This window comes from Neopsephotus bourkii, unplaced genomic scaffold (genome assembly GCF_033783945.1).
Source record: "Neopsephotus bourkii isolate Nb327-2 ecotype Australia unplaced genomic scaffold, CSIRO-AGI_Nbou_v1 NB_259, whole genome shotgun sequence".
Taxonomy (NCBI): domain Eukaryota; kingdom Metazoa; phylum Chordata; class Aves; order Psittaciformes; family Psittacidae; genus Neopsephotus; species Neopsephotus bourkii.
The window spans coordinates 253,669-268,497 of record NW_026900768.1 but is presented as its reverse complement, the minus strand read 5'-3'; the positions used below and the strand labels follow the sequence as shown (position 1 = coordinate 268,497).

The 14,829-nt window shown below is 37.0% G+C and overlaps 1 protein-coding gene across 3 annotated transcripts in view; it reads right to left on the bottom strand.

The window, feature by feature from the left end:
- Positions 1–14,829, bottom strand: part of GABRA2 (gamma-aminobutyric acid type A receptor subunit alpha2) — a 59,807-nt gene that overhangs the window by 27,879 nt on the left and 17,099 nt on the right. For all 3 annotated transcript variants that reach the window (XM_061346150.1, XM_061346151.1, XM_061346149.1), the window contains exon 4: positions 4,832–4,899. In XM_061346150.1, coding sequence (XP_061202134.1) covers positions 4,832–4,899 — 68 coding nt within the window. The remainder of the gene's footprint in view (positions 1–4,831; positions 4,900–14,829) is intronic.

Sequence of the window (14,829 nt, the reverse complement as noted above, 5' to 3'; positions counted from 1 at the left end):
GAACAAATTTCTCTCTTTTTCTTTCCACAGACCTGATGCAGAATGAACTCTGAGTCTAAAATAAGCACTGAAGAGGGATAAGAGAGGAATACAAAAGACACAAATAGGGATTACTTAGAAAAGAGACTGCAGGATATCATTCACAGCGCTGTCACTGAAAATGTAAACACTTTTCATTACCCTTTTTTATTCAGACTTGGAGAAAGAGCAACCCAGAAACACAATGGACGCCTGGTGCAAGGGGCAGGAATCCAAACAAGAGGTACATTGACAGCTAATGTCAGTGAAGGGCTTGGACACAGCCCCTGACAAATCAATTTCCAATATTGACCCACTTGGCAGGATGCTGCACAGGGGAACAAGCCATCCTAAGAGAATAAAAGGACAGAAATTCTGCAAGAGATCACACAAGATATCCTCAGCAAAATTTCAGCCTATGCATTTCACTTCCAAAGGCATGAGAGTAAAAGGGAACAGCGCAACCAATTTACTGACTTTTCAGACCTTATGAATCATAAAAAGATAACCTATATGCTCTCCAGCAGCCAAGAAAGCCAAGTGCATCTATAATTTCTTTTTGCCTCTTACACTTTAGTCTTCTGTTAAAATAAAAGCTACAGTAAGATTATTGCAATGCTTTTAATCTTTGTGGGGAAAAAATTACCTTGGTGCATTCCCTTATTGTTCCTAACTCACCTATCATATAACCCCTTTAAAGCTCTTCTCCAGCTAAGGACCCATAGCTAACAGTTAGACTTCAAAACAGTTAAAAAATAAGTTTTGTATAAAAAAATTCTACAATGGAATGAGGGAATTTGGAAAAAGGACACACAAAAAAAGAGAAATGCAGTTCCCAGTTCAGCAACTGTCTCTAAAGAGCCATCCTCAGTTTTAGTGAGAGATGCTGTAACAATCCTTTAGGTCATTTCTGTATTTGACCTACAGCCTTCATTAAAAAATTCTGTTCTAGCTGTATTTGAAATATCAGAAACACTCCTTGAAATGTTAATTGAAAACTAAGAAGGCAGAAGTGTGTGTAGTGATGAACTAGCTGGGTACAGCTGTATCTACAGAGAATGTTCATATTTCTTGAATCGAGTAAAAAAACAGAGGTTCACCATCAAGAAACTAGGAAAAAAAAATGGCATAAAAATAAATAGGGAAAAACAAAGATGTAACCACAGTAAACTCCCCAAAGACAATGAAAACCTAAGGTCGAAAGTTGAAACTCAAAACTTTTAGAAAGGTTACTAGTTTTAATATTCAATCAAAACTGATTCAGGTCCTGTCACCTGTTGTAGGACTGCTATAGTCCTGCGCAGCAGACTGCTCTGAGGCAAAATTTGGCAAAATCTTGGCAAGGCTTCCTTTACCTCATATAGAGGCTTTTAATGCCTATGTTCAGTCCTGGGTGATGCAATAACTATTGCTTGAGGAGTAAATATGTTTGTCTTTTTTTTTTTTTCTATCAAGGACATCAGCACTTCAGTCTATTACATTTTAGAAGGAAATTTTAGAAGCCAAAGTGTCAGAAAGCCCTGGAAAGAAAGCAAGTCTCAGGATAAACTGTAAAGTATCTTGCTTGCAGTGCTAACATCAGAGTTATCGGCATATGTAAATAGACAGCATTCTACTGGATTACAAATAATTAACTAAAAAAAACCCAACAGAACAATAATTAGTTATAATGTTTAAATAAATTATTTTAAACGTGTTATCCTACAAATTATAACCCAACTAAAATTATTCTTCACCTCAGAATTTTCAAATTTTAAATATTTAAAGCTAATTACAATGTTTTTAATTAGCTTCTTTAATCAACATTTACTCTTCTGACTCTTTAGAAACTCACATATGCTTACTTTTTCAATTGTTCTGTTCAAATTTCAGTTTGGTTTTCTAAACAATGCAGCTCTTCTCTATGGCTAACATCAAAATAAATTTTTATCACTGATCTGGTTGGACGCTTATGAGGCATAGCATCACAATACTGAACTTAAATATTTCAGAGAAGTAACAACTCAAAAAGACAGAAAAGTAAAAGCAAAATCTGTTTAAACCCATGTTTTGGTTTGCCTTACTTGATTCTCATTAGTTTGCAAAATGAAGTTGAAAATTCCTGTTGTGTACTGGCATTTCCTTTGACGTTAAATGCTGTGGTTGACATACAATAGCATTTTTATGACACAGCTAATACAGATACACCAATATTTTAGTCACAGCAGTTAATTTTAAGGACAGTTTGCTACAGAATTCTGTCCAAGAGTCAATAGATTTGGTAGCTGACTCTTTTGGAGCGGAACAGAGAGTAACATCTTCTTAACTTAGCCAAATATTAAATCACAACAAATTTTTTACTCTTAATACATTTGGAAAAAAACCTCAACCTCAGCTTTTATCTCCTAAATTTATCAACGACAACTTCAGCCAGCCTAAAATCAAAGACCAAATCTCCCTGGATTTAATTATTTTTTTTGGCAAAATTGTGATACTGGAAAAATATAGGTAATATGAACAGAAACCTACATTCTTGCAATCATACCGAGTCACAGACTGCACATGATACTGTATTGCCATTAAAGGGAACTACTACACTTAGTGAGGAAAACAGAAACCTCACAAATTGCTATCAATTCAACAACAAAGATTAGAATGACATTGTATCAACTTTGTGAATCAGCTGCCATGTGACAACTGTGTTGTTCACCTATCATTTTCAGTGTGCCACCTCCCTCTCCAACACTATAAACACGTATTAAGCATCTCCCATGGGAATGAGCCCCTTCCCATTTTCAACCGTGAATGCAGAGAACCTCAAGGGCTGGGACCTGACAAGATCCAAGATTCAGTTTAGGATCCTCTGGAGATTTAGGAGGTTATGGGCAAGAGTCAAACTTATTCTTCCAAGCCTTTTATGAAGGAAGCATAAAAAATGAGAATATTCCAGAACTTCCAACATCTACAGAAGAAACTACCAGTTAACCCTCTATATAGTAGCTTACATTATCAATTCAGTAATGTAATACCTAAATGAAAAAGTATTCATGGTAAAAACCCTAATGTCACCTTCATGTTTGAGGGAATATATGTGATAGTCTGGAAGCTATTATTTCCAAACTCACATGTTGAAATTTTCTAATTGACTGCTCATACATTTCAAAATGATTTTTTAATTATCAACTGAACAAGCTAAATTAACCCTGAAACTTGGAAGCTAAATGGCTCTTACTTACCTATCTACTTATCTGTAAACAGACCTACCCATTACAGTAACAGCTGCCACCCTGTTCCGATTAACACTCCTGCACAAAGCTGCTAGAGCTGTAGCATCAACCAACCTGATCCTTTATTGTGCGGTGAAATGTGTTTGTGCAAATGAGCACCCAGCATTCTCGACACATTTACACACTGATACCAAAAGTGTTCCAGGATCCAGGGATTATGCTTAGGGAGTTTTTCATTAAATTCCCATTTAAGGATAGATGACTTGCTTAGCCTTGGTTGTCTCAGTACTTGTGCCTCAGTACCAGATCTTTAACACTGGGTTAATATCATCTCTCCATTCCATGGGAATACTGTAAGTGTGAACACTGTGAAGTTATGAGATACCAGACTAACAAGGTCAAGATGTTCATACCAACTTTGTATATAGCTGTAGATACTTGCTTTTTATAATTAGTTATAAAACAAGAATAATTTTGGAAACTTAACTTCATTATGAAACAAGACAATAAGAGAATCAGTAACATTTAGAGTGACAAAACCAAAATAAATGTCTATTTATCCTATGAAATGACTTTTCATATGAGGCCTCAGAATCAAAACAAAGTTTGAAACTGAAACTATCACACACAAAACCCAAACACAAAACTCCAGGATATATTTTTCAAAGTTATGACTACCTGTTAGTCAGTGGGAAAATAACTTCTAAAATGTACACTGTACCATGAAATATTTAGTTATGTTTCAGCCTAACTGGCAACATCAAGATGTCTCCTGTTTTGCATGATGTGTAACCTGAAAGTTTCCATATTTGTCCATTTTTAGAATTACTCAATTTTTAATACCTATATATACACACATAAATAGCATTTTATATGTCTCATATATGATCATGAACATTGAAAACACTTAAAAAATAATTTCATATAGGAAATAATTTCTTGCAGAAACGGCAAGAGCAGCTAAAGTAACTCTCAGATTGTCCTTCCCTTCTTTCATTTTAGAAATGTTACACCCATGAAGATCTTTCTCTCCAACGTGACACGTTCTCCCTAATCTGTGTACAATTTGCAGTGAGACTGCAAAAAAAAAACTGTAATCTGGAGCAGTATTCTGACAGTTTCTATCTTTATTTAATGTCACTAACTTCCTTTAAGTTGTGCAAGCTATAAAGGACAGGTCTATAGAATAATACAAAAATGCTGGTGACCCAGCTCCCAAGCCACATCTTTCTAGAAGTTCAGTTTAGACTGAGTCCAGTCAGATCCCTCACTCTGATGGCAACATTAAGTATGCTTCTACAGTGCATCTTCCGCTCTAGTTTCATCCAAGAGGAATCCAGTTCACCCATCTCAAGACTGATATAACAGAAAGAGTAGTCAGTGGGGTCAACCAGAAGATTCACCAGAGCAAAATAAACAGCTGACACAAAGTACTTATCATGAAGACCAAATTCTGTCTCTAGAACTACTGGGATTTGGCACTTCCTGACTTCAGAGAAATTATTCCCAATGTGCGCAGTAAGTAAAAGTAGAATACAAGTTTACATGAAGTTAACAGTATATATCGTACATCATTTAACATATGTGAAAAAGATTCAGAAACTCACCATATCAGTATCTGAAACTGGTCCGAAACTGGTCACATAGATGTTAGTGAAGACTTCAGTAATACTATCTGATATAAAAAGAAAAAACAAGCAAATACATTAAAGTTATAGCACTTCTTCAAGCTGTCTATGCAAAATAATCAGACATTTTAAACAATTTTCTGTCTTATTTACTTCTCCTAACCAGTATCCTCTTGTAAGTACTGAGGGTCTCTACCCCACTTCCACAGAGGTTACCAGATGAGAGTTTGTCCCACTGAGTAGTTTGTTTCAATTAAAGGACTATACAACCATCAGCAACTGCACACATATTTTGCATTTCTCCAGAAAATATAACCACGCTGTTTCAAACTTAATACAGTAGTACAGTTCTAAACACGAAATGCCTTTGTTGCAGAGGTTCTCTCCGTTGTCGCAGATCATTCGCACTATAGACTTTCTAGTTCAAGGCTGTTTTCTTCATCCTGAATAGCTTTTTCAAAGCCAAGACATGAAAAGGTTTACAAAGCAATTATTGACTACACCAAATGTAACATTCAACAGCATCCTGCTTTTTAATTAGGTATGTTTTTAAGTGGCGCATATTTTAACATGATAGTTCCTTCTCTTGATACACAATGTTCCTGATACATTGCTCTGGTACTGTAAATACTGTAAGAAAAAGTTCTTCATAATCATTGTAGTCAGACAGCCATGAAATCGGAATATTATATATTGTACTGCAAGGACAAATAATTGCTCGATTTTCTATCTTCAGTTTTCAATTAGGCTCAGAATGGAATGATATCCACTAAGAGGGATAGAACACACTCACAGGAAATTTCTTACAGCAGTTGCCAACTACTGTCTGCATTCAAGAGAGTCAACACGAGGAATTCTCTGCCGTCAAGCCAGTTGGTGGCTGGAAAACAAAAATTTGAGTACAAGTAGCTGCAAGCTACAAGTTGACTTACCCCAGAATTTCCCATTCCTAAAAATACAGCTGCCTGTTATATGAGTAACCCTGCTGCTATATCATGATTTGCATATTTAATCATTATTTAATATTGATAGCTAATAATTTCTATATTCCTAAGAGCTACCTGTTCACAAATAGGTAGCACAGGCAGATTTTTCTTTTCCTTGTATGGAGGCCAACAGTATAATCTACTGCCCTTTATTGTGAGAAATGAGAAGTGCTCACCCATGGTAGCAGATGCTCTAACAGCCACCAGGCAAAAGCAAGGCTATTCCATGAGCGGCTGCATGGAGAGCAGCTAATTTTGAAAGGGATGCAGCTGCACCCAAAGCAGAGATGGGGTGATAGAGTACTTTTTTGGAACCTGGAGCGTGCGGGAGGCACATTCCTGTACTCTCAACTTTAAGGAAACTTGAATTTCCTTCTCCAGCCGAACACTAGATGGGCTTATTAGAATAAAGGACTTCATAAAGCCTTTCCTATCCAAAAAAATCTTCTTTCCAGGATCATCTCTGCTTTTAAGCCAATAGCTAAAGAGTGACTTTTATTATGTGTTACACAAAGTTCACAATTGCAGTTCTCCTCCATGTCCAGGGAGATGTTCATTTGTGTGATAGAGACTTCAGTAATTCCATATGCAGCATCCATATACAAGCTGAGTTGATTTCTACTCCAAACATTTTACAAATTAATGTTAAGTCAGTGGACAACAAGAGGAGCTGAGTCTGCACTCTTCTTAGTATTCAACAGGGATAAGTATGGGTCTGGCTGAAATATCATACAGAAACCACAGGTGCAGTCCAGAAAACCAGTGGCTGAAATTGCCTGTGGGAGACTTTCCAGAAAAAGAGATTATTCTCTCAAAATGGATACCTGGCACAGCTGACATGAAATGGAAAAGTGACAGGAGAGCTACTCTTCAGGGGGTAAAACAGGGCTGCAGGGACTGTGAAATTTGGCCTGTGCTATTACCAACAACACAAAACCTTAATTACAATTCTATGAAAAACACTGTTGTTACAAAAATATGACTGACAGTCAAGTATCCCCACAGCAGGGAATGAAGGCTAATTTCAATTATACTGTTATAAATAACAATAATAATCTGATGGAACACTACTGTAGCCAACAAAGTCACTTGGCAAACCTTAATCTGCACACACACCCCTCAAATGGTTGGAAGCATGGTCCTCTTGTAACTTCACCCTATTGCTGTCAGTTGTTTGCATCTGACGTGTTATTCGACACATGGGAATGACTTTGCAATTTGCATATAGTAAACTACAGGGCATGGAATCTTCAGGCTTGCCTTGTATTTTAAGTTTTAATTAAAAAATCATCCCATATTCTACCCTATTATTTCTACAAGTTTCAGGATCCATCCTCCCATCAGTAATGAGCAGAGAAGACAGAGCTGAAAACAAACAAACTGAACACCATATATTACTGAATGATATTACAACAGTCTGTAGATCCCCCTTGGTGATGCACATTAATCATTTCAAATCCTTGGAGTGAAGGATCACGACTTGGGTATTGGAGGGGATATGGATGGGAAGAAGAGGAGGCTTGCTATGGCCAGATCCTCAACTGCAAGAGCTTCATTTAAGGATGCTAAAATTAAGATAAGCTCTTCAATGTATATAAAAAGTCCTGGGGGAAATTCATCCCTGATATCCTCAGGAATGGGAATGGATGCAAAGTAATCATGCACCTTCATTTATTATATAGATATATATTTTTATTTTTTTTGCCAAAACTACCTTAAACCAGTGTAGCTCTAGGCAATGGTGACAGCAGAGAATTTTGATGAAACCAGTTGCTCTCCCACAAGTTGAGGGTTCATCTCGACAACTGCCACTCCACCAGGCTGCTTCTCCTCAGGCAAGAGCCACGCCATTGCACAGTGAAGGGAGGAGACAGAATGTCTTGCAAAAGGGTATGAAAGGATAGGAAAAGCTGAAAAGTTACAAGAAATTATAAGACTGAAGAAAAAAGGATAAGAAAAGAGAACAAAGGAAGGCAGTGAAAAAAAAATGAGAAAAGTACAATGGCAATGAACTGGCAGATTTTTATTTCTGCCTCCTATTTTCTCTCAACATGCTGCATATTTTATAAACTTCTATTCATACCCTATGTAAAAAGAAACTGGTCCTTAAAGACAAAAGAAGCTGAAATGTAATAAATTTTGAATTATTACTGTTACCATCTGTTAGTGTTAGCAGCCTAAGCTTTGTACACGTTTCTTCTTTGTTACTTAGTGTTACCATAAAGACTCCCCTGAATTACAGATTTGAACCTATGAACCTATGAAAAGAAAAAAAAAAATCCTCCTTTTTTTAGAACAAATATTACAGTTACTGCTTTGAAAGAATACATGCTTGTCAAATAAAGTCTGTATTAAAACATACTGCTTTGCCCCTCTAGTAACTCACTGAAAACAATTCAGAGGCACAAAGAACAGTTTTAGATGGACTCTCTAATCAGAATTCACCCAGCAGGCACCACAGTTGCAGTCTTTTTATAACTCACATACTGTCAAGAACAACACAAGTTATCACACTTAACCCACTGGAGATTCAAACAGTTCTGGATAATCAGTACTTGTGGAAAAGTCAAAGGAATGCACTCACTAAAAAATGTTCAATGCAACATGCGGTCATGAACAATCTAGAGTCTGTTTTTTTGAGGAAAATTAAGGACAAGACTTTTCCATTTGAATTATAAAAATCTTTTTCTTCAACTGACATGTAAACATGTATCTAAAAGGCCTGACTTTCAAAACAGCTTAAATCAATGAAAGCCTAGTGCTTTTGAAAAGGTCTAGTTTTTAAAGAACCCTCTGTTGGGATGAGTGGGGGCTGATTCATTTCTATTTGCAAGCTTTCAAGTTATTCTGAATCACTGCCTTTGAAGGTTAAACAAATATGGACAGGAATGGGTAAGGATATAGTTTCTATTTCTCATGCTTCTTTTAGGGGAAAAAATCTTGAAGATGACATGTAGATGCAATCACCACATGAAATGCTCTGAAATTCAAGAAATGCTGTTATAACACCATTTCTAACTTTCCTTGGTCAAAAATGTTAAAAGAGAAGCCTCAGCTGACTTAGCTTAGGCCAATTTCTCAGAATATGAAAGCCAAAGGTAAAATGATGAAAAAAATGTCATGAAAATTAGGAATAAAGAGAGGAAGAAAAACGCCCTATGAAAATAGTAAAAGTAAAACCAGTTAAGATCATGTTTCATGTCGGTCTCAAGCATTGGTTTCTTCTGATTCCCTTTTCTTACTTCAACTGTCATATCAATGCTAAAAAAATCAAAAAGTAAGAAAAAGCAATAAATACACAAAATTTCAGAAGATTTATAGATCCTTATCTTAGCTGAAAGGTTTACTGTGTGCTTTAATGACATTTAAGATTTTACAAACATGAATAACCTCTCTCTGAAAATAATGTTATCATTTTTATTTTTCTGTATTTGAGAAGCTGAGGTAGAAGGGCTTAAAGAAGTGCAAGTAATACGGAGTAGGGGTGTTTACCATATCTGACTACAGCTGTCCACCATTAAGTATACACACTTGAAAATGTCCGCATCATTGACTAACCAAAAATTAGGAATTGATATTAGTGCCTTTGCCCATTGCATTATACCAACACTTTTGCTGGGATACCCATTTTGGTGGCCTGAAGTCCTGATGATACTCGTTCCTCAGTAGAAGAGCTGGCTCAGCTCATATAGGCTGCCTGGCAGAGAATTTGAGATGGCTAAAGTCTAAACCAATCACAGGTTAAGTAAGATGCAGTTGGTCAGAGAAGTTGGATGAAAAGTTTCCTCATCATCATTTACCAATTTGTCAAAATTGGAAATTTCCATAAAGGCAATTCTATTTTGAATGAGTTTCTTTGGACTGCTGTCTGCCAGGCAGTTTTCAAAAGTCCTGCTTTCTTTCAGATGTCCTTCTTGGGTACCTGCGTCTCTGAAGCAGTTTCAGTGTCTGCAATGTGAGGTCCTGTCCTGGGTTCAATATGCAAGGTTAGGGACATCTGAGAGCTCTCCCTTTCCTGAAGAACTCTCAGGCAGGATTATCTTTCTTGAAAGAAATTTTCCAAATATTTCTCAAATTCCAGAATGACCTGTGTTTTGCTCATTCCTTCTCTCTTCTGAGCAAAATAATTGACAAACCTTGCTTCACAGAGAGTAGTGACAAAAGATGAATGGCTTGTTCCAAGTGTGTTTAAAAGAAGAGAAGAAAGAAATGTGATCATTGAGAGTTTTTAGAATTGACCATCAACAAGGTTCCAGATGTTCATTTGCAAGAAGCTAGATATATTATCCATTAATGTGTCGAAGTTACCTTCACAAGAAAACAGGCTAGCAGATTGGGTTGGACTTTTATTTCACTTGAATTTTCAGTCAATAAAACTACAAATGCAGGGTTTGGGCAGCTAAAAAAAAAAAAAAGCCATTCTGTTTGAGGCAATCCAAAACCACCAGAAGCACTCTTGGTGGGACAGAGCTTTTAAAAAATACATACAGAGTTCAATTTCTTACAAACATCATTTTAAATATGAATTATTACCCAGGAGAACACTGCAAGCTGTAACTGAAGGGCTGCTACACCATGAAAAAAAAACCAGTTTAAAATAAACTACTGCTCTTTAATTATGTCAACAAAAAATAAAAAGGTCAAGTCGCAGTGCTGTGGGAGCCTTAACTAAGATTTCTGAGGTTTTGTGGGAATGCTGTCAAAAGCCTGATGCTACTTTAATTATTTTGCTATTAAAAAAAATTATTTAACTGGAATTGACATTGTTCTGACATTGTAATATGGTCTCCAAGGGCATGCTTGTCAATATTGCCCAAAGGCTTTGAAATTGTCATTCATAATACAGGTCACAGTTTGCACAGGTGAAACAGCCAGGGTCTTAATCTGTCAAACACTATTCCAACTGAACATGCTGTCCTTATCTGACAAGCTCCTTAGCATGTCTGTTGACAGCTCAAGACACTCTCTGGCTGCCAGGGAATGGGGGTCAGAGGAAGTCATGTAACATGAAGCTGCAAGAACAGCAAAATCCATAGGAATGCAAATATTTCAAATTAGTGTTCTGCCAATTCTTCTTTATACTTGGTTTTGGCGCTTTATGTGACAGTTTTATCTGTCCAACAGCTCATCATCTTCATTCATTATCCAGCCATATGTGCCTGTACAATACGCTTCCAATTTGTAAATTTAAGCCAGCTGTGAGAAGAAAACAATTCACTTCCCTCGACACCAGCACTTTACTTCCAGTAGCCTCTCTATCCTCAAACTATCAGCAAGACAATTTCTTAATATGAACTATAAGTAGACTTCTCTTTCAAATCTCAATCTTTAATGAAGCATATGTAGAGTAAGCTGACCAGTAAGACCTTGTAATACCTGTGTTACTGCAAACAGCTGCTCTCTTGATTCATTTTGGTGTAAATTTGACCTGAATCAGGCACTGTACTTGACTTCTCATGGTGTTGACTGAAACAAGAATATATTCTGGAGAAAATATTCTGGAGGCAGATAGAGGAATTGAAAGCCAGACCCCAACTGATTTCCCTATCAGTATCTTACATCTAATAACAGACATAACACCACATACTAAATAGCTCCATGCAAAGACTATAAGAGTCCCTCCCAAAGGCTTACACAGAAGTCATGAAGGTGGGCAATCCTGTAAAGCAATACCATACTCTTGAAATAAATACCATTATGTAATTTAGATTAACTAAATAACTGGTTCTAAGCCCATTCTCAAATTGGAGTTCAGAAAAAGTAGTATTTATTTTTCCAGAATTTAGCTGAATAGCTGCCTGAAATATCAAGAAAATCTAAACTTGAGGAAGAATTTACTGTAATACAAAAATCCAGTTAAAAGTAGGTGTACCTTCAGAGAGTTTCTGACCATCAAAAAAAACCACACATTAACCTAGCTTAACTTTCAACATAGTTTTCTTCTGTAGCAAAAAAAAATATGACTTGCGAAAACATTGTCAGATACATTTTTAGCTGAGCTAACATTTTTTGTAGATGTAGATTACTCACAAAATGTGCACAGAATGAAATTTAGTCATACCTGCAACTCAGATAACATGATACATCTCTACAGCAGGGTGATTACTGAGATTTGTCATGTATTTAAGACACTGGTGCAACCTGTAAAAGCACTATTTCCAGCTAGCGAACAGAAAACTAAAATGTTCTCTTTGTGCCGAGTGATACATTTACACGTTACTAAGATAATTTTCACATCCATATGACAGATTTAGGGTTTAATTCTCACCCAAAAGCATACAGCTCACATACACAAATTCACACAAACACTATCTTTGCTACTTTTTCTTCTCTACCAAGAAACCTTTAATTTACAAAACTTATTACTTCAGGTAGCAAAACCAAACACATTTCCAAAGGGTCCTATAAATTAGGTGCCTTGGATACAAGTGGCATTTGAGGTGCAGTTTTAACTTTATTATAGGCTTCCTCCACAAGTTTGAGAAAGTCACTCAAGGATAGGGCTACAGACTGATTTTGGTGCCCAATTATCTCTTTAAGTATATTGGACAAGCTCCAAAAACTTATTCAGGCTCCAAGCTTCCACTTAAATCAATAAAAGTTAATCTGAATGTCGCTGTTGTCCAGATCATAATGGCTCCATTTTGCGTAATATCTGAATCCCCCTTTACTTTCAAATTCCTAACACTATCAGTACCTAAAATTCCCTGGCTGCTTTTATTTCCATCTTAAGAGAAAAAAATACCCTTATACTGCCAAGCAGCCTAAATAACTGGCTCTCAACCAAATCCCAATGAGTTCTTCAGACTACAAATAATTACAAATTTACTGTACCAGAAAGACTTTGGGAGAGAAAGCAAGAAATCAAGCAAGAGACTGATTCCACAGCCTAGCAGTACTCATGGGATGTAGGAGGCATAAATTGAAGTCTCTGTTCAATATCTAATTATTTACACAAAGCAGAACAATTCCTTTCAAAGACTGATGATGCATGCCCCTAGAAAATTCACCTTTGTGGCCAGGAAAGACCCAGAACACAGTAACCTGAGTTCATATTTCTGCTTTAAATCAGAGCATGCACTTGACAATAGCTGCTCTCCCACAGGCTTCCGTCATCCCAGGCTATCAGCTACATGCATGGTTCTTTTCAGGAAAAGGGGAATGGCATGAGCTGTAGAGAAATCACACCACTGTGGACAGATGAAGTGGAGACTGGTTATGTTTTCTCACCCAAGCTTGGATGTTTCACCTGTGTTGGTAAGAAAAGGCTTCACCTGCATGTCTCTCTTCACCATTTTTTAACTAGTTGACAGGTTTGCACTCAGTTTACTGACCTTGTGAACTGCTTTTGCAGACATTAAGGCTATGCCCCCACCATTTCTGAGGTGTGCCAAGCCACCTAGCTTTCCCCATGTTTTACAAAGGAGACCTGACTGTTTGAAGCAATCAATTGCACAATACCTTGGTTCCAGGAGATGTAGGCACTACCTAACCTAAGCCTTAAGTCTGTATGGGGCTGACTAGCCAGGCTGGGAATGGCTCTGCATCCTGCAGTACAAAAAATAGGTCTCGCTCTATGTTCTGACACATATGTAGATCTTTTATAAAAAGTAAAGTATATCCAGTGGAAGAAACCGGTCTGCCAGAATGATCAAAAGCCCTGTGTCTAGTTAACAGAGCTGGAGAAGTGGGAGACACGGTTTCAGATCCACACCAAGAAAAAAAAAGGGGGGGGAAAGTAATTAAAAAGCATTCAGCTCTAAAATAAACAGCAAGTGTAAGTTGGAGTTGCACAAAAGGTTCAGGAGAAACATGAAAGTGAAAACATAGTTGAGCTTGGCTGGAAGTGATCCTGCTGAGATGGATTACTTAAAAGGTCGAAGTAAAATGAACACATTTGGCAGCAAATCAAAACTGCATGGCATTCAAATGAAAAATAAAACATCAGCACTAAACCTTATCCCTCTAGACACTACAGCTTCCATCAAGATGCAAAGAGGTTGTATATAATAACCAGGCTGAGTAACAAATGGGACTACTGCATTGTTTAGATCAACTGGATGAGCATGATAAACTTAAAATGAACCAGATTGACCCAGCACAGTCTAAATAATGTGACAGAGGAAGACAAAGAGAATGAGCACTCAAGTCTAAAAGTGGAAGGGAGCAGTCTTTGATCAAGTGGAGCAGTAATTATTTGGACCAACCTGAATCAGTGCCATCACATAAGTAGGGATGGCAAAGTTATTAATCCCATGCAACTGTATTTCCATCTACTTTACTTAGACGTTTGTGCTATTAGAAAGGAAATCATAACATGCACGTAAGGCAGAACAATTTCCAAAAATATCCCAGATTTAGAAACTTATATTCAGAGTTTCTTTTTTTATTTCTTTCAATGTTTGAATTGTATGACCTTGGTACTTAAAAGTCATGCATGCAAAATTCTGCTGCATTACCCTTCTACTTTAATTTCTGTTTTAATCTGTGTTTTATTCCAAGTCACAGCATTTATAATTCATCCCATTTGATAAGATCACTCTGCCAGCCCCTCCTGCAATCCAAAACACATGTTCCCATAACAGCAGTATCATTTTTAAAAAGCAGCAGCTTCTAATTTCTCTTTGCAGTGATGAAGTGGCCAAGTCTGAGCTGCTTAAGATAGGCCTTCATTGCACAGTGACTCTTGACTAACTTGATTTTAGTTGCTAGCTTATTTGCTTGTTTATCTCCTCTTACACAAGCCCAGGTTCTTTTTTTAACCAAGATCACTGAGCCTAGGTTTTCTTCAAGTTTGATCTCAAGAACCACTTTGGCTTAGGCTGGTAACATGTCAACTTGGAGGTGAAAGTACAGGCTATGAAAGGCAGCTCTTCTCCACTGCCTTCCTATATTCCAAACATTAAAAAATATAAATTCTCATAAATCCCTGGAAAAACATCGGAAGTCAAAGTCGTTCCTCACAAAGGACATGTGAAACAGCTGCAGAAC